The sequence below is a fragment of the Solea solea genome, chromosome 10, assembly GCF_958295425.1.
Source record: "Solea solea chromosome 10, fSolSol10.1, whole genome shotgun sequence".
Lineage (NCBI taxonomy): Eukaryota > Metazoa > Chordata > Actinopteri > Pleuronectiformes > Soleidae > Solea > Solea solea.
In genome coordinates, this window is record NC_081143.1 from 13729958 (window position 1) to 13757237 (window position 27280).

General features: G+C 41.5%; 1 protein-coding gene across 3 annotated transcripts in view; it reads right to left on the bottom strand.

Moving 5' to 3' along the window:
* Positions 1–1740: 1740 nt before the first annotated feature.
* Positions 1741–27280, bottom strand: part of ndst3 (N-deacetylase/N-sulfotransferase (heparan glucosaminyl) 3) — an 87206-nt gene continuing 61666 nt past the window's right edge. For 2 of the 3 annotated variants that reach the window (XM_058639613.1, XM_058639612.1), the window contains 13 exons: positions 25350–25437; positions 24352–24506; positions 21986–22171; positions 17464–17592; positions 10459–10641; positions 10006–10102; positions 7848–7971; positions 7246–7420; positions 6836–7006; positions 6309–6418; positions 4476–4578; positions 3617–3727; positions 1741–2878 (listed from right to left, as the gene is read on the bottom strand). In XM_058639613.1, coding sequence (XP_058495596.1) covers positions 2849–2878; positions 3617–3727; positions 4476–4578; positions 6309–6418; positions 6836–7006; positions 7246–7420; positions 7848–7971; positions 10006–10102; positions 10459–10641; positions 17464–17592; positions 21986–22171; positions 24352–24506; positions 25350–25437 — 1662 coding nt within the window. In that variant the 3' untranslated portion in view covers positions 1741–2848. Of the gene's footprint in view, positions 2884–3616; positions 3728–4475; positions 4579–6308; positions 6419–6835; positions 7007–7245; positions 7421–7847; positions 7972–10005; positions 10103–10458; positions 10642–17463; positions 17593–21985; positions 22172–24351; positions 24507–25349; positions 25438–27280 lie in introns of all 3 variants that reach the window. The other variant, XM_058639614.1, reaches the window with a different exon arrangement.

Here is a 27280-nt window from a genome sequence, read left to right on the forward strand (position 1 = left end):
CAGCATCACAATACAGGCAGAAAATAGAATCAGTCTTGGTAAAGGATGTCACTTTGTTCTGAGCCTTTTCCTTCTTGTCACCATCTGGTTTGCTGCATCCATCCTCATTCTTGTAAGCGTCTGCTTTGCATCCATCCTCAATGACCGCCTGTGTTGCAAAGCCGTTTCTTCTCAGCTGTGATTTCACCTGTGACGGTTTCACCTGTAACTTGATTGTTCTTATAGCTCCTTTGATAACAGGTGGTGTCCTGTATGTCACCAAAGACTGGATTCGAAGTGATTCTGATCTGGCGCTCAATGAACTTCACAATGTCTGAGAATCGTGCTCTTCGACCAGTTTTCTACAGTATCTCACATGCCTTTGTTCTCCACTTGTCTCTGAGTTTATATGGAAGCTTCTGACTCTATATAATATTTATGTTTGCTGGCATGTTAAGTTCCTACTAGTACCAAAGATCATCCATAGCGTTGGAACACTCACGGAGGAAAAGTACATAAGCTTTGAGTGCTTCGGTGTCCTCAGCTTTGATACTTGGCCATCCTGTGACCTTCTCCATGTAGGCTGCTGTTATCTTGAACTCATTTCCAAAGTGCTCTTTGAGCAACTTCTTGGCAACAGCATATCTTTTATCTGCAGTCATATGAAGGCAGCTGTGTACAATATCCCTTGGCTGCCCCCTAGTGAATTGTTCTCACCAAAGTTATACTTTCTTTCCTTTTCTAAAGTGCTTGTTTTTTCCAACAAAGCTTTGGGTGTTAATTTAACCACACGTTTTTCAGTAACAGATTTTACCCCTGCACCCACACCAAGCTCAGTCTCATGGCCAAGTTCCTCTTCAGCATAATGACCAGCAAAGTGAATTGGCTTATTAATCAATACGCCCACAAATAGTTTGCTTTGCGCAACAACTCAAGAGTTATTTTCAGACGGTTGCGAGTCTGCTACCAAAGCATTGGGTTTAAGTGTACACACAAATTACCATGGCTATTCATAATATCAGCGCTGATCAACACATACCCAATCAAGCGTTGGCCGCTGAATGGTTTCCCGGTGTGATGATGTTGGTATTCCGCTGGCCCTGTAGCTCTCTCCGGTTCAGCTCCAATAAGCGATTGGCAACTCCAAACATTTGCCCACCTCACATCCGTGGTTTCGATGAATGAACACGTAACCCGTCGGAATCGAACCCCGGTCTTCCGCGTGACAGGCGGAGATACTGTACTCCAAATCGAAGCAGTTTTTCGACCTAAATGTACTGGCTGCGTCCTAAACTAAGCAGTACTGGTTGCTAATACGGAGGATTTCGTTTTGACGTCCGCCCTGTGCGCTCGAACATAGCAAAACGGAAAGTCCGGTAACATTACAGTTATTTCGCAGGTTTATTTCCTTCATAATCATACAACAGGAATAACTTTAATTCATAATACAGGTAACAAAAACAACAAACCGAATTGCTCACTACATCAAATCACAAAGCTGTAGGCACAGTCGTTTGCTTCCCAAATCAGCAACACCTGTGTTTGGTTTCCCTTGGTTAAATGACTCGAGGTCAGCTGAGCCACACAGTAAATACAGCCCCCCCTAGTGGCACGGAGCAAAATGACATGAAAATAATACAAAATTAATATGGCTCATACACTTACCTTGGACGGCAGTTAAACAGTGAGAGAGCGTGCAGACATGTCCCTCCACATAGTGTAAATGTGTGTTGGCTTGCTCATTAAAAAACAGACAAGGTGTCAGTCATATCCATTCCTTTAATTTTGGTTTCTGTGTTTGACATTTAGGGGTTTTTTTTTGCATTGAAACTGAAGCTAAACAATGTAGGCCACTGGTTTTAAAAAGGAAACAAAAAGGAGGTTGAGACTGAGTAGAGACACTGACAAAATGTAAGCAAGTACAGTTGCTATTTAATGAGTCTTGGAATTTAGTGTCATATCCTCTAGAGTCATTTTGGTCATTTTTCTTCCCTCAGACTCATGTCTCCTCAGTCCTTAGCGCTGAAATCATCAGCACTCATGCTCTGCTAAACGGGCACAGCGTCCTCCTGCATGGCTTGTCACAGGAAAATAATGAGCAGGCAATGCATCTTAGGTTTCGTAAATCATTTCCAGTCCACACTTTCCAATGAAAACCTTGGGTGACATCTCTAAGGGTGAAAACAAGTTACCAGATTTACCAGGAAAAAACAAAACAAATCAAAAAACATTTACAACTTATACAGCCTGAAACTCACCCTGAGTCTATGCACTTATCTCGCTCCCGTATTCTCTCTGTCCACGTGATATAAATTCTTTAAAAAAATAAACGCAAACCATAAAGGGTGCATTTGTTTTGTCTTGGAGAAAAACGGAACAGAACTTAGTGCAAAGTCATTTCAATGGGAACCACACACAGCTGACCAGCGCTGTTCTGGGAACATAAATTAAACGTGGAAATTAAAGTAAAATCAGAAGAGAGGGTCAACCACCAAAGTCACTGCAGATGTGTACGAGAGTCCAGCACAGTTCAGGGCAGGGTTTGGCCATCAGGACTCGCCATATGCTCCTTGTCTTCAATAGTTCTCTTCATCATTTTAGTCCCACTTTTACATAGAGCTGGAAGAAACACTGGGAAATTGTCTCTCTAACCATCCATCTATCCTTCCATTCATCAATCCATCCATCCAGTAGTGCAGTTCCGGCACAGCTCTTCTCCATTTTGGGACTTCTGCTCTCTCCTCCTTCAGCAGTGTCCAAGTCACTGAGAGAAACAAGGCTCCTGGTCTTCACCTTCACCTCAGGATTCACTAAAAGACAGTGAATCTGATGGCTCCTGGTCATCCCCTGGTCTTTGACTCACTGACAGTTAACCCCGACTCATGGATGCAAAGGTTATCTAACCTTAAGAAAGAGGGGCAGAGAGGGAAGGGATTGAGTGGGAATCACAAAAGGGAGGAAAATGAGAGGGAAAATGGCATTTAATTACATTTAGTTCCCTTTGCAAACCATAAATATAAGAGAGAAAACACCAGTGAATCTACTGGCAAACCTAAGCAGACTTGTCAAGAGACTCCCGCTGTAGAGCTGCGTGCTTAGATGCTTGGATTCAATTAAAAATGTACTTTTAACACAATAAGGTCATGTGAAAAAAAAAAAGAGAATTGTTTTTCTCGCAGTAAGCAATCCTTATTTACTCTACATTCCACCCTTTTGTTTTATGCTGCTTACTTAATATGAACTGTGTATAACACTGCGAGAGTGCTTTCTCTCTTAGTTCTTGCATTTCTCATTAGATTGTGTGTGGGCCTCAGCTGAAAAGGTGAGGTCATAAATTTCCATGCGCCAAGCAGCATTTGCATCAAATTTTAATGATTTCATGGATTTGTATGCTAATTTCTCCAGTGCGGGTTGATCGCTTCCTGGCAAGCCACACTCACACTGATGCAGAGTAAAGAAGACTAACCAACATCAACCAAGTTTGCATCCCAAATTTAACTTTAATTGAATTCCATTTAGTAATTTTAAAGACGTGCTCAATAATTCAGCCGTACCAAATTCACTGAAGCAAATTAGTTTGGAGACTTCAAAATGCACATGCTGTGAAATGAGTGCCATGGAGTTTAATGCTGCTGACCTTCTGCAACTCCTCTCTTAGCCAGGAAGGAAGCGGCTGTCCGAGGCGATGCAGCAGCTTTGACAGCTCCACGTTGTGCTCCCTGTAATACCTGGAGAGATATGCACGCGCCTGAGGAGAGGGAAAACAAAGTTTGAAAGAAGGAAATCTTGAAACAGGTCATTAAGGGAAAAAAAGGCATTTGCAAGGAGTAACACTCGTATGGTAGGAGGGAGAGAAAACAAGGAAGAAAGCACAGGAGTCGGGGGCAAACAACAAATATAGCAAGATTAATGATGTGTCACCATATTTAGATCTAGCTTTTTCCTCCTCAGTAGGGACTTGGGGACCACTAAATGCAGAGCGGTATGAACACAGCTAAGAAAAGAGTTTAAAGGGAGGGAGAACGTTACATGAAGGATACATGACATCCATAATGTCTCTACCCGCTGTTAGAAGTCCCACCTCCTCCCTCTCTCCTTTCAGGAGCTCTCTCCATCTCCTTTCTCCCCCTTTGTCCACTCATTCTGTCCCTCTCTTGAAAACTGCAATGCAGTTTAATTACAGGGGACATTCAGGTGCAGCTATTAGGTCAAGTTGTAGATGCAGACTCTTCTGTGAAGTCAGAGATTTGTGAATTGGATATGCTCCTGGTTTGTACCTCTGCTCCTCCATTAATCCGCCCATCATTTCTCTGTCACTCACAACTAAAGCCTCATAATTAGGTTGTATCTTTCTGGATGGATCAGATTGCCTGAAAGTCTCCAGTCATACACTGAGTCCTGAGGGAAATGAACTGTCACTGTCAACAGTTGTTGTCTTTTTTAAACATTTCATTCAAAGCACACACATTCATGTACACATAAAATATAGCTTTTACCTCTGGGTCCATAGGTGGGTACTTCCTCCCTTTGCTCTTTCCCAAACATTTTGTCTTTCCTCCCTCAAGGAGCTGACACCAAAATCCTTTCTGAGGGTCAAACCTGTACACAGAACAGAAAACAACTAATATAGACCGAAAGACAGAGAAAGGGGAGGGTGACAATAATCTCAACAATAAAACATTTTTCCCCGGCTTTGCAATAAAAGTATGACTGGTAGTGTGAATGTGACTGAAATAAGCAACTATTTGTATTACTATTATTTGTAATCTGGTGGCATGGGTGGATGGCACTTTAAGAGAAGTGGTTGCCACTGCTTTAGTTTCACTTTGACAGGAGTCAGAACAAGAGAACGCACAAAGAGAGAGGGATTAAATAAAAGGCCTCCAGTGTAGAGGATCTGTCAGACTACTGAAGGAGAATTAGATTAGGTTTTAGTAGAAGGCGTTCTCCACACAGGACACGGACACGGACACGCGCGCACACACGCACGCGCGCACGCACGCACACACACAGCGTTTTCTTATGATTCTGTCGAAATGCATCGCTTTACAAATTATTTATATTCATGTGGGCTTGTGATTTGAGACGGAGGCACTTTCTGTCCCAATCTGAGTGAAGATTTCTGATGTCCCTGTCTGGCGATTTCAGGACTTGCAGGCAGATTGCATTGTGATGAGTGGGGGCTTGAGAGGTAAACAGCTTTCCACTTCAACCAAAGTTTAAGATCGCATGCAGCATTTCTAATGAAGCACAGGTTGAGGATGAGCTGAAATAGTTCAAACATTTTCTTGAGATGTCGACCGTCCCCTAAATAATGTCTTAAACTGCCGATGTCAGTGAGCAATTTGTGGTGCCTCAGTGTTCTACTGAGTGTTTTGAAGGTTGATCCATGACTTGAGGATTACTGAAATTAAGTTTCCCTAATCTAATCTAATCTAATCTAATCTATTCTATTCTAATCTAATCTTAAATTCTGAACATACATCTTTATCACGTATACATCTCAACATAAGCATTTTGCTTTTAAATGGGCCGATGGTAGCTCAGTGGTAGAGTGAGTCGTCGTTGTGGGTTCAATGCCAATGTGTCCTTGGGCAAGACACTTAACCCCACATTGTTTCTGGTGGCTGTGCTGGCAGCGTGAGAATGGGTATAAAGGATGAGTGATAGGAAATGTGCTGCACATCCATGCACTGTATTAAAATGTGAGTGAATGGGTGTGAATAGCAAAACTGTAGTGCAAAGCAGCTTTTGACTTGAGATTAGGAATAGCACTATATAAATACCAACCATTTTTACCATATAAATCAGTGCACCTTCTAGTGGCAAATTCTATTTATGTCGTCTAATCTAGTTATGGAGTGCATAATTTGTGAAATGTTGCCTATAAAATTGAAATGTCCAAAATGAACAAAAAATACCCAATATTTTATTAGTACATCAGTACACTTTTTTTTATTAATTTTCCATGCTGCCGAATAATTTCTGTCCTGCCTTCTATTCCTTACTTTGACACATTTCACATGACCCCAAGGACACAAATGATGCTGTGATTATTATTGTTCTCTTTTTCTTTTGTGGTGCCAAGTGATGTCGCCATCTATGACACCACTGGCTCGAGGGACTTGAAAAAAGAGGAGACGGCCAGTAGATGTCAGGCTTCACACAGATTTAGGTTTAGAGTCCTGCTACCGCTTGAGTCTGTACAACTATTTCTTTTTAATGTAAAAAAAGGTGAAAGGTGCTTTTACCCTTGGATACTTCGAGGACTGTGGACACCAGGGACAGCTTTGAAGCAGAGACTGACATTTTGTGTGAAAGACACTTACGTGAGGGCCTGCGAGTAGTTCAAATGGGGAGTGACTCCCAGGAACTTCTGGACGACATCCATCACTGCTGCAGGGTCACTCCTCAGCTGATGGCCATCTATGATCATCACCTTCACACAGATACATTCATACAGTTGATAAATGGCCAGTGCATTAACATAAGCAGTGAATAAAAATAAAAGCACAGCATACGCTTTTTCAGGGTAACCTCATTCACTTTTAATGGCTTAACCTGAATTAACCTGGAAAAAAGAGCTTTGACAGCAATGTGATGTATCCCTTGACTATTGTATTGACTTGTGACTTGACTTGTCTATTGCCAGGTAATGTGCAGAGAAATGCTACTGTATGTAGCAGTGAGCAGATATTAGGTAAATCATGTTCAACAGTGCTGTCATAAAGGTAACCTTCAAAGGTTGTTTTTTTTTAAATTACAGTATGTGTGTGAGATGTTGTACACTGTATATTATTAACGGTGACCTTAGTGCTAAAACCTGTTACAGTGCCTTATCTGTCTCTGCACATACTTGGTTAGCAGGGTAGTACGTGAGCCATCTCTCTAGGTGTGTGGAGTAGAGACCGGGGATGAGACAGCGGGTCTGTAGGGAGCGCAGCTCAGGTGGCGCTCCCAGTCTGGCACTGATGACATCATAGAAGGTGAACTGCAGGGCAGCGTGGTCCTCATGGGCTCTTTGATGCTGGAGAGGTTAGCAGACAGCCAGATGAGCATCACAGACCTCACCCTGAATGTGCATTGCTTCCATTCGGTCATTCAACTGATCCTATGACCTCATTCTTGGTGAGATTTGCAGATAAATTGATCTCATCAACTCCGCACGGGAGATATGAGTGTGCGTGAGTGACGGCGAAAAAACGACACATGTACAGTTAGCGATGTCTAATGTATTCTCTCTGTGTTTGTCTGTGCACAGTGTACCTGATACCAGCTGTAAGCCCTGTCAGCGGGGTTGATAAGCAGGGTGATGATCTTGGCCTTGGGCAATAGGGCAGCAGCTCGCCTCGGAGACTCCTCTGAGGGGAAATAGTTAGCGCTCTTCTCAAACAGAAAGTCGGTGCTAACATTAGATGGCACAGGGAAAAACTCCATATACCTGAGGCAACAGACAAACATGGACAACATTGAGAGGGAATCATGAACACACTTGCAATGCCACAGTACACAGAAACAAAAAGGATTACTGCAACCTCATGCACATGACTAAATTCTTACTCGTTTTCTCAGTCATGCACGACCTCTAAAGTTGTTGTCTCTGTTTAAACAGTGAGTCAAGACTTTGTTATGAAGGTTTTTTTTCCTCCCCACTTTTTAATGAAGAATATGCTGCGTCATGTCTTTGCTGAGTGACTTTAGATAATGCGCCAGCTGTGTCTTGTCAGCTAAGTAACCCAATTTAGGCAGCCATATGTCTGTTGACTTCCATTTACTGGCTTAAAAGATAATTGTTATTTTCATTTCAGGTTTTGAGAAATAAAAGGCCCAACAAAAGAATGAAAGATTGTGTGTGTGTGTGTTATCACCAGTCAATTCCTTTGTGGTAGTTGTTGGTGTTGAAGAACTGGACCTCCTCGTACGTCTTTGGACTGGGAAAGTTACTGGAGATGGATGGATGCATGAGTAGGAATAGATAAAGTGCAGTCGTTCCTGAAAGAATGGACATAATTCATAAGTGGCTGGTTAATTCAGTTCAGTAGACAGAGTTATAGACAGAGTAGAAACATTTAACACTCTATCTCATTTCCTTAGAACAAAAAAAATATAATGTATCCCGTATGCGCTTGTTAGAAAGCCTCTCCAGTAAAAGACTCTCCCCAGGGCTTAAAAAAGTATTTCTGTTTCTGATTTAGTTTATTCAGTTAACCACTATAAGTTTTTCATGCACTCAAATTTAGAGATGAAAAACCTCTGCAACACACTGTCTATGATAAAATAATTGAACATAAACAAGGATGGATTGTTTTGGGTACTTATGAGCTGGGGGAGATAGCGATGGAAGACACTTAAAGTAGTGTAAGCCTAAAAACAAATGCCTAACACTATTAATTCAACATATTTTCCATATCATATTTGTGTGTATGTGTGTGTGCTCGGCCATTTAGGTTTCCCACTTTTTGGTTCTTTTCCCCTACTATCCTGTTTTCTATTGTTAAATGTTACTATGGCGATGCAGACTTTTGGGGGAAATAAAAACCTGCCTGTACCAGATATGAGCTGTATTAAAGTAGTTAAGCTGTAATGCTGACAAACGGCATGGTAGATAGACTGTAGATAGACGTGACAACATGAACAGCCAGCCTTCATTAATTCAGATATGGTCTCTCCTTCAAGGGTCAAATATCTATGCCTTCGAGGGCATATGATTTTGCCCTTTTATCAGATTTCATGTCTTATGAAGTCATGACTTGAGCATGTGTGTGGCATAGGCTATGTTGCTGTTAATAAAGTTATCGTAATACTTCTAGGTCCAGTGTTTAAAAATGAGTGACATCTAACAGTGAAACAACAGACTGCAACAAATGGAAGAATCCTCCGTGTAGGTGAACTACGGCAGCCTTTAGGAAGGAAAAGGAAAGCAACTTTATTGTCATTATACTGGTATTGTACAACGAGATGTCGAGGTCAGATGGAGGGTTGATTACTATGATATTACTTTACATACTGTTCAAGGGTTCAAAGTACACTTTATTGTCATTCATCATGTTTGTGTGTGTTTCTGTCTTGTTTGTCCATTCAAGCCCTTGCCCTTGCTAAAGTACATATAGAAGGCTTATAAGGCTTATATTTATAAACAACTTTTTACATTTTAGAGCAATTATACACTTATACAAACACACTTATGGGTAGTAAATGCAGTTTCTGCTAATAAACCCTCCAAAATCATATGCACTGGACCTACTTTCTAGTTGGTTCAGACTCACAAACAACTAGTCCGCACTACTGTGCTGGGCTCTGCTGTCCCGGGTGGGGGATAACACAAGAAGTGTGTGTAAAGATTATAGGTTTCCCCATGAAATGATTCAAGACCATTTTACTCCAATCAGTGCCGAGGCTTTGGTTGTGCCCTCCATTCACCCTCAACAGCTCTCTTCTTGCTCTGTACCTCATACTCCTGTTTGATCTTCACTCAGCCCGTTTCCTATGAGCTTTAACATCTCTGACACCCTTTGATGAAATGAGAAATGTACTGATGTAGTGGCGTGTTCTCGTGTTACTATAATGACCCTTATCCTCCCGTTCAGAAAACGATCACCTGGTTAATTAGCAGCTTTATGGATGCTCCTCACCACTTAACACCACCACCACCACCACCAACAACAATAATTAAAATCCCAGCATATGGAAACAACACCCAGCACCGACGTAGTGTATACAGATGAATCATCTTAATAATGTCTTTTTTGTCGCCGTGACAGAGTCAAAGTAAGAGTAAGAGTGAGGAGGAGGGTGGGAGCACAATACAGTATCGCTGTACATCTAAAGCTGGGAGTATGTGGGTGGAAGAAAGAAGGTGAAAGCCTCCTCCTTTGTCTCCCTTTGACAGCACCAAAGGGCGAGGGGGGATTAAATGAATGGGCTCTGATGTGGAGTACCTACACACCTGGGCATACAGAGGGAGTTTTCTTTGTTGAATGTGCATGTTTGAGTGTGTGTGTGTGTGTGTGTGTGTGTCTGGCTCACCTGTTTTTTGTGGCCCTATAACCATGAACTTGGGTAACCTATCACAGGTTTTTTCTTTCGACCAGATGTCTTTATGTCGTTTGTCATCACATGGGTTCTGCAGGATCAGATGCAACGTGACACATAAATAAACAGTGGAAGTTAAAGTGCATGTAGAACTTCAGTTGTGTAGAAAAAGGCAGTGCTATTAATGTAAAAGTAAAAGAAAACATGAATCCCTTCATCAAAAAATTTAATTGGTGTAAATCCTTGTTCACATTCTGTTGGTGGCTCTTACAACAAAGCAAACCAAACCACATTGGTACTTGTTTTCTCTCTTTTACTTTGCTCTTATTTTTTTCAGGCAGCATAAACAATAAGATCTTAGTGCATAAAAAAGCACAGTAAAAATGTACAGACTTGTGTAGAATCACACATGCCCATACATGTGGGCAAATACCCATGCAAACACACCTGCCAGAGAGGGTTCCTTTGTTCTGGGAAAAGCTGGAAGTATTTGTGAGCGAGCTGCAAGGGCGGAAGAGTGTGTAGTTTCAGGTTCGTCCATGAGCGAAGAAAGGAGGCCAGATGGACAAACGTGTAAAGACCCAGTCGATCATTGCCATAGTTTGACAGGTGAGTCATAAACACACTGATCTGGAGTGGAGAAACAGATACACAGAAGGGTAAAGGAAAGCAGCCTGCTTACCGCATTGTGCAAAAACTGTGATAAAGTCAAAATCTTATTTCCCAAGTTCGAATGAAAAATGAAAACTGAAGTCGGCACAGAAAATGTAATAACTGCTGCTGGGGCTGCAGTGGAGAGCAGGCGTCTTATTTCTCAGCGTGTGATGGTTTTAGAGTTGCAAAGTGAACAGCAGTTGACCTAGTCTCAATATTTGCTGTCAATTTCCAGAGTCACACACTCACTTTTGTTACGTATGACTATGCATTCACTTTCAGAGCAACAATTTCAAGTACAAAGAGAGAGAGAAAATGAGATAAACAGAACTGATGTATTCACTACTCCGAACAGATAAAGCAGAGGAGGCAGCATGATACTCCTCATAGCCACTGGGTGATGGGAGAGATGCAGCTATACACAGTGGAACGTGTTTTCCAAGTGCACTGGAGTGTGTTTATGATAGTTAAAGTGTGTGAGAACGAGAGACTCAGTGAAGGAGCGTTAGTGTGTTGGTCCAGGCTATCTGTCCATGCCCCAGTGCTTTCATCGGCTGATCAAAGAGACAGGATAAGATAGCTACCACAGGGCAATACACACACCCACACACACACACACACTTCTTTTGTGATTGGAGGGAGCTTGAGAACGTGAAGTATCTGGATGAAATGGTAACATCAGCCATTACGGTATTAATTATTTGATGAATGTGAGCGTGCGTATGTGTGTGTGTGTGTGTGTGTGTGTGTGTGTGTGTGAGCCGAGAGGAGAGTGTCGGTGCTCCTCTTTAATGCTGAAGGTTGCCGTAGATACAAAGCGACACAGTGTCAGGGTTTGATGGATCAGCGTCCGGCGACCTGTAAAGCTGTTCAGAATACTGATCGTCTCAGAATACTGATGATGGGTGGGTGGGTGAATGAGTGAGTGTGTGTGTGTGTGTGTGTGTGTGTGTGTTTGACACTGTGGGAGGGAGGAAAAGGAACAGACACGCATGTGGCAACTGAAGTGTGCCTCTGTGACAAAGAAGGCAACAAAGAAAGAAGAGAGAGAGGAGCAAGGGTATGCATGTCACACTCGTTTTTTATGTGTCTGTGGGTGTCTGTGCATGTCAGAGGGATTGTTTATGCTTGTTCATTTATGTGTGCCAGACCAATTTTGCGCATCTGCCACTGCCTTCTTATCTCATGCTCTCTCTCTAAGCAAACTAGGCGCACACCAGCCATGCCTGCTTCATATCAATCCAACTGATGTTCGAGCAACAGTGTGGAACCACTGTCAAAGCGTCACCGAGCTCTTAGACACTCGACAGTAAAACTGTTTGCTTGTTTATCTTGTTCACTGAATCATAATGTCAAAAACACAAAACTGCTCCTGTTGAAGTATGAATTGTGCACTTGGTGAATGTGAACGAGTCTGACCTAAGTGAATATGATGCCACCATGTTTGCTTTGTGTTTTTATATGCAGGTGAGGTGATTCAAATGTGATCACATATCCCCACCAAATAATTCAGCAACCTATGTCTTAATTAAACAGTGCAGAAATAGTGTTAGTACAGGCCTCTGTACGTGTATGTGTGTGCGCGCCGATCTGCAGTGAATGACAGCAAGGAAGACACAGCGGGGAGAGTGACACAGACGATGTGAGTGTTATTCAACAAGAAAACAGTCATTATGGAGCTTAAGCAACGGCTGCCAACTCAAACAATGGCAGACTTGAAGATGATTTGTATTTTAGAGCACTGAACGAAAAAAGGCCACTACAAAAAAAAAGCACAGATAGGCAGTTAACATAGGGAAATACACAGAGAGACAATCTGGAAATACAATACAAAAAAGAGAGCTACTTGAGAGAATGTTAATCGTCAGACACTGTGCAAGCCTCAACCCATTTGGCAGGTAAATATTCAATTGACTGAGCTATGTAAACGCCACATCTGCGCTCCTGAATATTGCATTATTTTGAGCACCCCACATGCTTTTGAGAAAGAATAAAACACTTATAATTTAACACCAGAATTGGGCTCAAATCATTCATGAAACCAGCCTGGGAGAGAAGTGTAGTCATAAGAGAAATAATTCCAAGCCCACAGTCTCCCTCTTTTAATCTTTGGCCGTTGTCCTTGCCTCTCCTTTCTTCTATGCAGCTTCAATTTCCACTTTCTTCTCTTTTCTTTTTAATGACTTGTGCTCACTCTCTCAACTTCAAAAAAAAAATGTCCTTCCCTTTCCTATCTCATGTTGACCTAGATGTGCTGATGAAGCATGGCAGTTCAACACGCAGTGATGTTCTTTAAAACCATGTACAAACACACACACACACACACACACACAGTGTCCTGGAAGATTATAAGAACGTTAATCATGTATTTGAGTTTGGTACATGTTGGAATCCTCTCTAACATGATTGCATTTTTGAATAACTTATTTTGGTGCCCTTTCGTCTGTCTGTCTGTCTATCTATCTATCTACAGTATCTGTCTTGTCTGCCCTTGCCTTCTTTCTCTCCTTTAGTGTGTAGCTGGTTATTTCCACTTGATTACTCCATTATTGCTGCTAAAAAAAAAAAACCTCCCCAACCAGCTTTCCCTTACCTCACTGCCGTTGTCTATCAGACCAAGGCAATATATCGATATTAAATCTATATATCGTGACATGAGACAAGAGATCTTAGAGGTCTTAGATTTTGTATAAGGTACGTGATAAGGTATCTGTGATGACATTTGCTTGTTTTACAGGCTGTTGCATAGAAAAATCATCACATGTATTTCGTTGAATACACTTGTGAAATACTCTAAATATTATAAATTAAAGATTTGCCAATGTGTATACATATATACATATACATGTGTGTGTGTATACATATATATATATATATATATATACATATATATAGCATAGATATGTATCTGTTTGTCTGTCTATCTATCTATCCCTCTACATATCTGATGTCTGTACTTCTTTCTCTCCTTTAGAGTGCAGCTGGTTAGTTACGCATACATTTCTACTAGATTGACCTGTTATTGCTACTAGTTTGCTCCCAGCTCCACAACTCCCCTCACCCTCACCCGTCCACTCTTGCTGTGACTCACTTCCCTCTTCGTTCTCCCACAGTCAGTCAATCTCGCTGTCTCGTTCTCATCAGTGGATAATTGAAAACTGAACATCAATACAGCAAATTATGTCAATTCAATTATTTTTGTCTGCTCCATGAGCCCTGTATTCATATCTTTATGAGGACCAAAAACAATCCTCACAAGCCAACCTTTGTGAGGACATTTTGACCTTTTTGTCTGGTCCACACAACTTTTTCAGTGGTTATGACTTTATTTTAGGGGGTTTTAGGGTTAGAATAAGGTTCATGGTTAGGGATAGGCACTTAGTTGTGATGGTTAAAGCTAGGGTAAGGGGCTAGGGAAAGCATTGCATGCACTAAGATAAAAACAAGTCAACAAGCCAAAAATGGCAACCAGAGCCCTGGAAAGGAGAGGAAGTGTGAGGGATGTGAGGGTTTTCAGAGGGCTCGGAAGGAAAGAGATTGTGCTGATATTTGTTGTTTGCCTAATAAGCTTAGTGGCAGAGCTAAGCGCTAAATGTCAGCCCTGATATATGTCTACAGCTCTGCTCCTGTCAGCTAAAAACACATTTATACAAATATACACATACACACCCTGATACTGGGACGCTGATACACAGACGTGTATGTGTGTGTTTGTGTGTGTGTGTGTGTTGCTCTGTGTGCATGTGGGTCTGTATGTGCATCACTTCCTCTCAGTATGTGTCTGGATTCACAAGTGACACAAGATGCCGTGACCTGAAAATTAAATCTCAATCTGTCTGCCACCTTCTCACCCAGCTCTTAGTGTCTCTCCCCCTCTCACTCGCCATTTATTGGGGAATGACTTGTGCCCTATTGGCTGTTTGCAGAGTCTAGGTCGTCCGATCGATTATTGAGCTTATGAGAGATGGGGAGCTCGATGACTGCTGATGTGACCCGGAATGATGCAAAAGTAACCAAACACACATGAATGAGTGCACACACACACACACAAACACACACACACACACACACGCACACACACACCACATTCAATAAGTTGCTTGTTGTTAGTGGTAAACTGTAACCACAGGCTGAACGTGCTTTAGAGTCATTGAGAATGAAGCGACAATGTTGCCAGTGTGCAGACCATCAAACAATAGGAAATCCCTGGGGGACTAAAACAGTGAGCTACAGAAAACTATTGATTTACCTCCACAAAGTGCACACACTAATGAAAGCTTGTGTGTCTGATACAAGAGCAGACAGAAGTGAAAAAAAAAGAATAATTTTTCTGTTTGTATGTACATATGTATGCACTCCCACATTATATGTTATGTGTTTAGAGCAAGCACAGCATACTGCACAGTCCATTTCTTCTCATAGTTGTTGTTATTTTGTGTACTGTATGTGCTTATGTGGTCTTGTATGTTGCGCGGCTGTTGTAGCACTTTTGCTATTTGATTTGAATTGATTTGATGCGTGTGATCGTGTATATGTGCGTGCGTGTGTGTGTGTGTGTGTGGACTTAGGGGTATGTCATGGCAGATAGATCTCATTTAGTGGTTAAATTGCTATTATGTTTAATAGGTCTCTTCATTAGGAGATACAAGAGGAGAGTTTCATCTTTTATTACATTGATTAATAAAGGGACAGAGGGAGAGAAAGTGGAGACAGAGGAAAAAATGTAATTAGCCTTGGTGTTTCTGGCTTTCAAGAGGAATGTCAAACCCGTAATGAGTGTGTGGGTGTGTTTGTGTGTGTGTGTGTGTGTGTGTGTAAGTATGTTGTGTTGTGTTGAGGAGTCTGTACCCTGCAAGTGATTACTGCTACTAAAAGGGAAACTGGAGAAACAACAGGTGACATTTTTGAGGTCCTCTGTGGGTTGTCCCATAAATCAGGCTATAATTAAGTCCAAAACTCATTTTTAAATTTATACTCTGCATACTCAGCACTGCCTGAAAACATATTAGTCTGGACATTCATTCAGTCACTCAAATAAATGTGTGCTTTCTCCCCCCCACATACTTCTCCACAGTGTTAATGTATTTCAGGCTCAATACTAAAGGAACTAGTGTGAATAAACTACTTGAGTAGCTTTTGTAAAGCAAGAGAAACAGAGAAACAAGAGAAACTTTAAACAAACCACAATGGACCAAAGTGCTGTACACGGTCACTACTATCCAATGTCCCCGGAACAGATAGCATACACTTAATGCAACTGTTATATATCTGCTCTCTCTACCTCACCTTCCTTTGTCCTTTTCTCTCCCCCCTTTCTGTTCCCCACCTCTCCTCTGTCCCCCATTTTTCGTTTCACCCCAACTGGGCAAAGCAGATGGCTGCACATGATCTTTGAGTCTGGTTCTGTGAGTGATTTTTTTCCTTTCTCTCCACCGATGCCTTGTGTTTGCTCATTGTGTGAACTGGTGAGTTTCTCTTCTCTCTATATAATGTCCTATCATCTTGTTAAGTGCCTTGGGATAATGTATGTTTTGATTTGCTGCTATACAAATAACATTTGAAGGACTTTTTCGTATAAGTCACACTCATATCAATATCATTTCTTTCATTTAATGTAAACAATACATCAGAAGGAAAATCATTCGATCCCTTAGATAGAAAAAGGTAAATTACACTGCCTCTAATGTTTACTCTATACAAAACCCCCACAGCGTTTGACTATTATTAGAAAATCATTGTTGCTGCTAGGGAACATTTGAAAAACACTTTGTGTAATATGTGGATCAGAGGAGTTAGGGGGAGCCAAATAGAGCTTAATTCTTATTATTTGAACTTAATATAAATTGAATGAATTTGTGTTTAATCCATTGCCAGATAAGTACAACAAGCTTTTCTATGTATATGTCACTGAGAGACACAGGATAGACATAATGAAAAAAAAAAAGTTAGTTACTAAACAGTAAAGAATGACGCACAACATGAAATCAAAATTAAAAGATAGACATTAGAAATGAGCCAAAAAATAATGAAAGAAAACAAGAAAGGAATGAGAAACAAAACCAAAGAGAATGACAGACAGAGACAAAGTGGTGAAGAGAGAGAAGAAAGGGCTAGATGGGGTTGTTGTGTGAAGCAGCACTCGACTCTGTGATGTTCCTTGAGTTCTGACAGCTCCTCCGGTTCTGCACTCCCCTACCTGACACTCCAGTGTTGCTGACTCCCGCTCCTTGAGCCTCTTTGTGTGTGTGCATGTGCAGGGTTTGACTCGAGGAGAGATTGTTTGTGAATAATTCTCGTGAATGTTCTTCTTCTTTTGCCTTTCACAGTGGGCATGTCAGGGTGAGCATCTCAAATGCCACCAAAAGCCTTATTCTGTTGCTTAATTCAAAGCGGAATCAAGTTGAGTTGACATACGCAGCAGGGGAAGGGTGAGGAGGAGGGTGTGTGTGTGTGTGTGTGTAAGAGAGAGAGAGAGAGAGACAGTGAGCCCCCTGTGGTGAGACCTAATTTAAAGTGGGTAGATGAGCCCAGCTCTACAGTGAGAAAGTGTGAAGCAGTCCATGACAGTAAAAATGGCATGTGCACACACACACACAAACTTAAGCACATGTATGCACACACACACAACAAATAAAAAAAAGAAACAACCAGACAGAGGAGGTTACCTTTACAGTGAGATAAAGGGAAACCCAGTTGCTTCCCATTTAAGGTACAAAACGCTACACAGTAAGTAACATTCGTCCAATTTTCACACTGTATGTTTCCATTTGCATGTGTAAGAGTGTGCGTCTGACTCACTGGGTTCAGCAGCACAGTGAGAAACAGCTCTCCCCCACGGATGCTTTTATCCAGTTCCTTGGGTCCACCAGGATATTCCTTATAGTAGATGGTGTGAGTAAACAAGCCACATGTCTGACGAGGCAGCACCTGCAAATGCACACACACACACACACACACACACATAAAAACACACGTCTTCAGTTTACACAGTGCATGATCAGCGGGTACACATTTCTAAGACAAGGGGCATTTTATGGAAACAAATTAGTTTTCAATGACCCATTAAACAGTACTCCACTGAACGATAACAGCGAGGCATTTTCACAGCCTTTTCTCAGCTCCGACCGAAGCCCCGAAAGGCTTAATAAAACCTTTTTCTCGCGTGCATTTGTACACCCAAGACCTGTAAACAGAATTTCATATGTAAAACCGGCAGAGTTTCCCTTTGAGGGCAAATGAAATCACCCCAATTTAATCGTTTTACACTAAAAAGGAAACCAAAATGCTGGTTCAGTGTCTTCAGTGTCAAGCCTTAATCATGGCCAAAGTGTAAACAAAGCAGATACACAGAGGAGAGAAAATAACAACCACGATTTTAAGTAGCAGCGTAAAGGATGACAAATATCCAGCGAAAATGCATAATGGTATAATAATGATAATGATAAATATTACAGTGAAGTAGCACAGGTACCCGTTCTACAGATGGTTCAGGTCACAGTGTTGGCGAATAACATTTTCACCACTGTCACTGTGACTTTTCATAGGATAAAAAGCACAGGTGTACCATAAATGATGGCTCTGCTCCATTCCATTGCTCCAGTGCAATACTATGTTGTCCAGACGACAGCCGCCTCACTGACGCAGCTCACTGGGACTCTCCAATGGGAGTGGGGTTCATAATTAAATGTTATTAGCTCCAACTGTGATGACAAGTCAACACGTTTTCAGTGAAAAATGCCTGTGAGAATCAAATTACGGTTGTCAAAGGACACACCAATTACTGCCTCCATGTCTACTTGAGCTATGAGTCCTCTGTCTGGACCTGCCCGGCAGAGATTTCTATCACGACAGCAACAGAGACCCTACTTTCTTGCAGGTGCATGGCACAATGCTTTAATTTACACTGGTGAAGTTCAATCTCAAGGCCCTCTTCGGTTTTTTTTTTTTCCTCTCCCTCGCCTACACCTGTTTGATATTTTTGGTGCCTCGCTGTTTACGAAAGCAGGAGCAGTAATGGATTACTTTTAGCACCAGCACAAACAGGTGCACTGTGCATTCTTGGCCATGGAAATACTACAGGCAGTACACTGCCACACCTTTTTCCGTGAGTCGCATAGTCAGAGTGCCTTGACAGATCAAAGTTGCTCACATTCTCGTTATTGGCACAAGTTAATCTTAGTCTTTACAGCTTGGTGCCGCTATACTTGAGCATTGAGGCCAACGTAGATTGATATTTCATAATCTTAATAATCATCCTTAAAGAAATGCTGACAATATGTCCTGACAGATCAAGTGCTAAGTAGGTGATGAATCAGAAGAGAAGAGAAGAGAAGAGAAGAGACGAGAAGAGGTCTTTATTGTGAACTCCTTGTGGGGCACTTCTATGTGTGAAGAGAGTAAAGGCTGGAAGCGTAGATATTGGTTTATCTATAAAACACTGTAGTCTCGTTCGCACTCACACGAGAGAGAGAGAGAGAGAGAGAGAGGGAGAGAGGGAGAGAGAGAGAGAGAGGGAGAAGGCCATCAGAGCCACAGACACTCAGCACTATTTCACCAAACCAATTATCCACAGAGCTATAGCTCAAACTGATATAGTACATTTTAAAGAGAAATGTACACACACACACACACACCCACACACACACACACAGAGCACTCCCCTATTTCTCAGTCTGATTTGTTCCAATACTGTGGGACCAGTGGGTGGCTCTCAATCTGCTGACAGAGACGCACAAACAACAATTTTACAGCCTTCAGACAACGTCCTGTCCTCCTCTGTGCAAACAAAGATGGAGAGAGGCAGAGGGGAAGGAGATTAATCGACAGAAATTGCAAGAAAAATTGGAAGTGAAAAAATGTGAAAGGTAAAGAAAATGGGAGGGAGGTGAAAGATGTCCCACGGTAACTTTATGACGGGTCAGGAAAGTAGGTAACTTGTCAGCAAAGCTCACCGGTTCATGAAGTGATTTAGACTTTTAATTCAGCATACATGTACATACAAACACCCACACAACTGACTCTCAGAAAAATGTTCAACTTTGTTTTCGCTTTTTTTTACCAGCCTCAAATAATAACAATAATAATAATAATAATTGTGGCTAGTTGATATATTTGTTAATCCAGTTTTCCTCCTCAGGAGTTAGCTGTAGGCACCGGGCCCAGCTTGGGTAAAGCTGAAGATGTTTCGCCATTCAAAAAGGTCAAACTTTTCTTTTTTGCGCTTCCATCAAGGCCATGAGGCTGCTGTGTACCTTTCAGTCATATCACAAATCATTTGGTCAGCACATGGTGAAGGTGATAGCTGTTATGGAATTACAGCTGTTTACGTCTCTGATATTTAATCACGAGCATTTACCAGCCATGTCAACATTTAATAGTTTATTTCTGACCTTAGAACCAGATGCTGACAAAACTAATTAAACAATATTGCCCTCTTGTCATAACACATCTAAATTAGAAGTTTAATACCTACAAATAATATATAGCTCTCTATGAATCTAAGTAGAATCATCAACAGTGCTGTCATCAGCTGATGAACACTTAGTCGCAATTAATGTGATTTGCACTTGCATGTGTTCTTGGCGCTCGTTGCCGCGCGAACAGAATTCCAATCGGAAACTTGAAAAAATAGAAAAGATTGCTGCCACATAAAAAGAAGTCGATAGTTTCATTTGAAGGAGATTTGGAACAAAGGCTTCAAAAACAGTGTTTCATCCATCGTGGGGTTGTTGCTAAAGCTTGACAGTAAGTTTTGTCTGGGATTTAATTTCAGTTCAGTCCCTGCTTGCTTTTTTTTTTTCTTTCAAAAGCTTTTCCTCTGTTATTGTGTTTTTCTTCTTGTTGTTCCTTGTTGTTGCTTCAATGCAGTGCCTTTTTGTGACACGTTAAGTGTTAAATACTGCATGTATTTTCTTTTGTTTAATATTTAATTCAGTGATTTGCTGGTGCTTCGCAATACCTCAGTATTGGAAATGTATAATATTAAATTATAGCCTGTCAAACTGTCAGCTTGGCGTTGTATTGGAAGGACGCTGGATTAAGTGGCTTTTTTAATGACACTGTGACAGGATGACAAGAACTAAAAGCAGACTTCAGGGACTGATTAGGAAATTGACATTGCTGTCTGTACAAATTGTTTTGCTCAAGACCCAAATACAGCAGAACAATATAAACTGGTAATTTTGGTGTCAAATGTGATTGGCTCTTTTGTCAATAAGAGAGCCGTTGTGCACGGTGACAAAGAGCCTTGCCTGACAAATGAAAGAATGAAGAGGAGGAGGAGGAGGACAGACAGAAGGAAGGGTGAAGTGAGGTGAAAAGAGCTTTATTCTACTGCTGTCTCAAACAGCAACTGATGAATCATTTATCTAGGCATTAGAAGAGTAAAAATCCTCTCATTACCACATCTTTATTTGGTTACACATATCCTGCTTATATACCGTCCAAACGCATGCACCCACATACACACAGAAAAGCATGCTCATACATTGAGAAGCCATTAAATATTAAACCAACAGGGATCTGAGCAGGTTGTGGTGAGACAGGGTCAAACACTTTGTATCTCACACACACAAACACACACACACCAGTGCAACTACTGTACACAGAGGTTGCACACAACAAACAGTGCTATTGATTTTTTGTTTAAGACCACAAGAAATAATCAGCACACAATTTACTCTTCAGCAAGCGCTTGCACAAAGAGCTGATAAAAACTGTTCTTTCAAAGTAAGATAAGAAAGGAACAGAGCCCCAAACCGGTCTCTTGTGAGTAAATGATTCTGCATTTAGGCTTGCTTTGATTTCATTTCTGGAACAATTTATAATTCATTGTTTTAATTTCAGTCACATGAATTAAGCAAATCATTTTTCCTCCTGGCGGGCAAAAGCGCGGCATAATTTGCTCCGGGTGTTAGGTTTGATTTATGATCACTGCAAGATCAGTGTGGGAAAAACACACGGGATAACTTCACAGGAGCACTTAGCTGTGATATTTATAACACATTTATCTGACCGACCCACTCAGCTCTCATTTTCAAACCAAACACACATGTGCCCTCCATCTGTCAGGCCAAAACATCTCACCAACACTGACTTGTATCGACAGGGATAACCGCAATAATAATCAGAAAGATATTTCCCTGTGAAGTCAATTTCAATAATAATTGAAACCATGAAGATGCTAATCCATTTTAACATATGTTCAGAGATAGGAGCGCTGATCAAAGCACCTCATGGATATGAATGAGAATGAGCACATTAACATGTGTGTGTGTGTGCTGAGGATTTTCACAGAACATGACAAATGCTGTCTCCTCACCATGATGTTGCTGTGGATGAAGCCCTTACGGTAGCGGGCAGGCTTAAGGTGGGGGTACTCCTCGGTGCTGGTGACCCGGATGTTCCACACGCGCCTCCAAGCCTCATACAGCTGCATGTGCACCGGGTACACACCTGAGTGGTGAGGGGCCACAGCGTAGCCCATATCCACCGGGATGTTGTGCTCCTGTAGAAATACAGGAGGGTTATGTACATAAACAAAAAAAAGTTATAGTACATTTACAACTCTGGCAAAGGGCATGAGAGCACATAAACACACCACAACCAACAGTCTGACCTTGCAGAAGAAGCGTACGGTTTGTGTTGTGTTTGTTACGATGCTGGCCTTCAGGGCTAGAAATTAAACAAAAAAAAAAAAAATAGTTTGTGTACGCATGTTTGTGTGTGTGAGTGCGAGGGTGGATGTTGCTGGGTGCATCCCGCAGACTGATGGTGTTGTCCTTGGCTCTGACACACACCTACACACACTGTCAGAGCTAAGCATCAACGGCCAGGGGATGAGGGAGTGGCATACGTATGTGTGTGTGTGTGTGCAATAGAGGTGAGGAATCACACTTTATGAGCCCATTCGCCTTCAGCAACTCGAACCAACACCCCCTTATTGTATTCTATGTGCGACATGACACCGTCATACAACTCTGACATACACACACGCACACATATGTACGCCGTGTCAATATGTCATGCCAGCAAAACCGAGCAGAGCAGAGCAACAAACACACTTGACCTTGTGGACTTCAGATTAAAGAGGCTCAGGTGTGCCGATCCAAGTAAATGCATCACTCCGCACTGGGATATTTAACTCCAATTTGTTGCAGAAAATTAACACAACACAGTAAAATCTCCAAGTTCAAACACACAGTTTTTGCTGACTGAGGTGTGAAAAGTTAATGGTCTTTTGTACGTTTGAGTGTGCCCAGCACACATTACTCACAAAGCATATTAATAAAGGTTATGCTAATATGTTGTAATCTGTATGCATGGAATATATCAGGAGTTAGAGGAGTTAGTGGTTCAGACCAAATTGTCTATAACATTCAGGGTAGTACGGCTACGTAAACGAGAAAACACAAGTTCATGCTCAAAAAAGCTGCAGTTTTATTAACCAAACATGCAACAGAAGACAAAGCCATGGTCTCAGGCAAACAACTAAAGTATAAACAAATTCAAAATGCTAATTAACAGCACATCAAGGTGGCTTCTTATACCCTTCCTAGCTCCACCCTAATTGGACTGGACTATTGGGACGGTAAAAGTAGGTAAACAGCAACAGACACAACAAATCAATAACCTTAATCCTGTGTAAAACGTGCAAAATATAAACAACAACATTCAAAACCATGCTTTGAATGTCTCTGTGTAGTAAATTCACACACACACACCGCTTATCAGCCTCACTCTAAGGTCAGCTAACCACCCGCAGGTGGCTTCACTGAACCTAAGTGCTCTAGGTGAAAAGGTTCCCCACCTTTTCACAGTGGCCTGGGGCAAAATATTGAACCCTCTGCCGAAATGTGCCCACAGAATGTAAATAGGTGTGAATGCTGTGTTACAGAAAATAGGGCTGCATACGCACTAACTGTGTGTAAAGTACTTTGCCCAATCATGATCAAGTCAACTCAACTGGATATCAAAAAAAAAACAACAGCCAAAAGCATTAAATCCAATACTATCCAAAATCCCTTAATCTGATTGAACTGCTTCACTAAACAAACAAGAAAATGTCGGCTGTTTATTTCTTCTCTATGGGAAAACAGTATTTGTTTTACAGTTAAAGCTTTGTGTCTCAGAAATGGCAGTGGGTAGGTGTGTTGTTAACAGCTTAGTTGTTTAAAAAATGTAAAAACTAACTTTATCAGACTGATATAGGTGTTGGTTGTAAACTCAAAGTTTGTGGTTTCTGACATCAAAAATATACGTTGTTCTGTTACATAGCCATATTTTCTTACATGGTGACATCAATAGAACTTTTAAAACATCGATTCTCTACTCAAGAGTAATGGCTATCATCTTTTCATACTGCTTTCTGGATCCACACATGTCCCAGCTTGTGCCAGCAAGTGAATATTAAGAAAATGTGTTTGGTGAAATACCTCTTGTTCTAAACCTGTAACACATTTTCGAGAGAAACCGAACAAACCGTAAATGAGTCTTTCAACAGTTTACATGAATGTCATGTTTGTAATTTGCCGTGACAAATACATTTCGGTTATATGTGCAAAACAGCGACGGATGCCCTTGAAGAAAAATGCAATTACGGGGAGCGAACGTGATTAAAAGGACACACAAAGAAGACAGCAACAACAGAATAGACAGCTGCAACAAACGTGTGCACATCCATCTCACCAGAGCAAACTCCTTGTTGAGGACCATCTGCTCCAGCAGGGACGACTCATTGTGGAAGAGGTGAGGCTGCATGTGGCTCCACATGTGAGGAAACCACCAGAACTCATCCACATATTTCAACAATAAATCGTCTCCCTCATCCTCCTCTGCTGTGCCTGCACAAACAAAAACCGACATGCACAGGGGAAAAAAAGGGACAAAGAGGACAAAGCGTGAAACTTGCACAGATGTACGAGTTCAGTTTTACACAGCTTCTCCCTGGTATAGGCTCACAGTATGTCTGGGTTGTTTTAAGGTAGCGGTCTGATACCATGGTGATGAAAAGTGATAATAATAGATGTGTTCTATTCGACATCACATTTTTTTGTTATTGCAATCATGTCACCTCTGCAGTTCTTTAGATGGTGTCCTACTTTTTTTTTTCTCTTGGTGCACATTTAGACACTTAATCTAAAAATCACAAAAATCTGTCCTTGGGGCCACAAAAGAACTTTCAAGCAAACATGGGAGCATGTCAGAGCCGGTCAAGTATGAATTAAAATTGCACCTAGAGATAGTATGGGATTTAGAAAGATATTTTTTTATGATAACCAGGAACATTTCTCACATATAACGTACACACACACACACACAAACAGTAATTGCTCATTTTGGATGTCTACAGAAAACCCCCTAAAATGAATGAAGTGGAGCACAAATCATTCAGCTTTAATTGTATATCAACATGTTACTTTTGGAACTGGATCCATTTTATTGAAAGAGAAATTAGCAGGGTAACTGCAGAACTGCAAACATGACAGCCTCTCAACTTTAAAAATCAGCCTCTTCCGTCATTTGGAGTTTCGTTTTTTGCGTCTTCCCAATGTGACGAGCCATGAACCGCAGCTTGTACACCATACATTATCATAAGGTAAGAACAAAAAAAAATGCAGTCATTCTGCTGTGTATGGTATGTATAAAGCATTAGATTTGTGTGATTGCATATAAACATTACAAACCTGTGTGGTAAAACTTCCCAGAGAAGCCAAGATTGAAGGTGAAGTTGGAGATCTGGGAACGCAGTTGTGTCTGAATATCGAGGAGAGCCTGTAGAAGGAAAGAAGGAAAGAAAGAAAGAAAGAAAGAAAGAAAGAAAGAAAGAAAGAAAGAAAGATGAGTCGAAGAACTACACAGCACAATACATCAGGTTTATCTCTCCCCAGCCCACACTTGCACAGACAAACACCTGATCTGAGTGATTCTTATGTCTCTCTCTTGTATATTATAGTGAACTCTTATTCGCCAGAGAACAAACTCCTGATGGCAGCAGTCACCAAAATGTGACTGGTGCAGCGAGTCGTTTTTCAGTTTTTTCTTATACTTGCTCTAGTGTCCGTGTCTGTCCTTAAAGTTACCTCCCCCCGGTTTCAATACTTGAATCAGGATTTTCTCCACTTATTTAATGACTTCATTAGTTTACTGGCCTTTAAACAAAGACTCTGTAATGAGTGTTAACTAAAGAGAGTTGCAGAGTCACACACACCAACAGTAATGCGAGTTAATGAAGGTCAGTGCATTAGTAGCCTCTGGAGGGTGGGCTAATAACCCCCCCACACACACTCCTCCCTTCTCATCATTCTTTCCATCCATCCCTAACATTAGCCCTCTCCCTCCCTCCTCTCCAGCTGCCTCCTCTCTTTTTGATACACCCTCTGCACTTCCTTCTTCCTACTTCTGAGAACCTGCGGTCGCCTTAGTGCCCCCCCCCCCTTTCCCATTTGTCTTCCAACCCCCCTCCCTCTTCTGCGAACCTCCATCTCTCCCTCGCTTGCTCCGTGAAAATGTCACATTCTCAGGAGATGGGGCTGTTCTAATTTGAAAAGAAGGCTGAAGCAGCATGCAGGAAAGATCGCTCTTTTTCTTTCTTTCTTCCTACTTCTCTCCCCTTGCTCTTTCCCGTACAATCTCCCAACCCATCTTATCGCTCTCTATGCTCTTCTCACTGTTTGCTCTCGCACACATATTATGTTTATTTCAAAATATCATTACACTCCGTGTGTATTTCAATCTGCTTGGAGTGTCTGTTGGGCTACATCTCTGTTACCAGTCCGTGTCATGCTGCTTTTAATCGATCCCTACGAACCATCCATGATTTACAAGACCTGAGCAGTTGATGTCAGAGTAAGGAATCAGCTTCACCTCTCTCTCTCTCTCTCTCTCTCTCTTCTCCACCTCTGTCTCCATAACTAACAAATATACAGACACATGCACAGAGTCTTCATTATCTCTAATCTAATGGTGTTGAAGATGGCTGCATGCTGACAGATGTGCACAGCTCCCTAATCTGATCCCCTGTCTCCTCTGTTATGACATCCTCTACATCTTACACACACAAGCACACTCTCACACACACACACGCGCACACACACACACACACACACAAGCATGCATGCATGCATGTGGATACAAAGACGTATGAATTAAAATGAAGTTTGCAGCTGAGTGCTTTGCATTATAACTCAATACACACTCCCTGATGCACCTGGTGGAGAGGCATTATTAACGCGTGTGTTGGTATCTGTGAAAGTTGGCTCAGGTGTGGGTCCAAGTGTGCAGTGTATTAGCTTAAACACCTCATTTGTATTCTGCTACCTAACATCCAAAGCCGAACACAGAAGAAGAGACAGGCGGGAATCTTTGGTGATACCATGGAGCTGCCGCTTTTGCATGTTTTATTTCTGGCATCACAGGCAACATTCTATCGCCTTGATTTCTGACACTACGAGCAACTCAGATATTCTGTCATTTGATCGAAGGACTTCGCCTGATAAACCATGTTAATTTAAAACCAGGCAACCACAAAAGCAGAACATGGTGTTTTGAAAGCAATAAGTTGAACTGACTATTTATCGGCAGCTTTCTCTCAAACTGTACAGATCAGAGACCAACA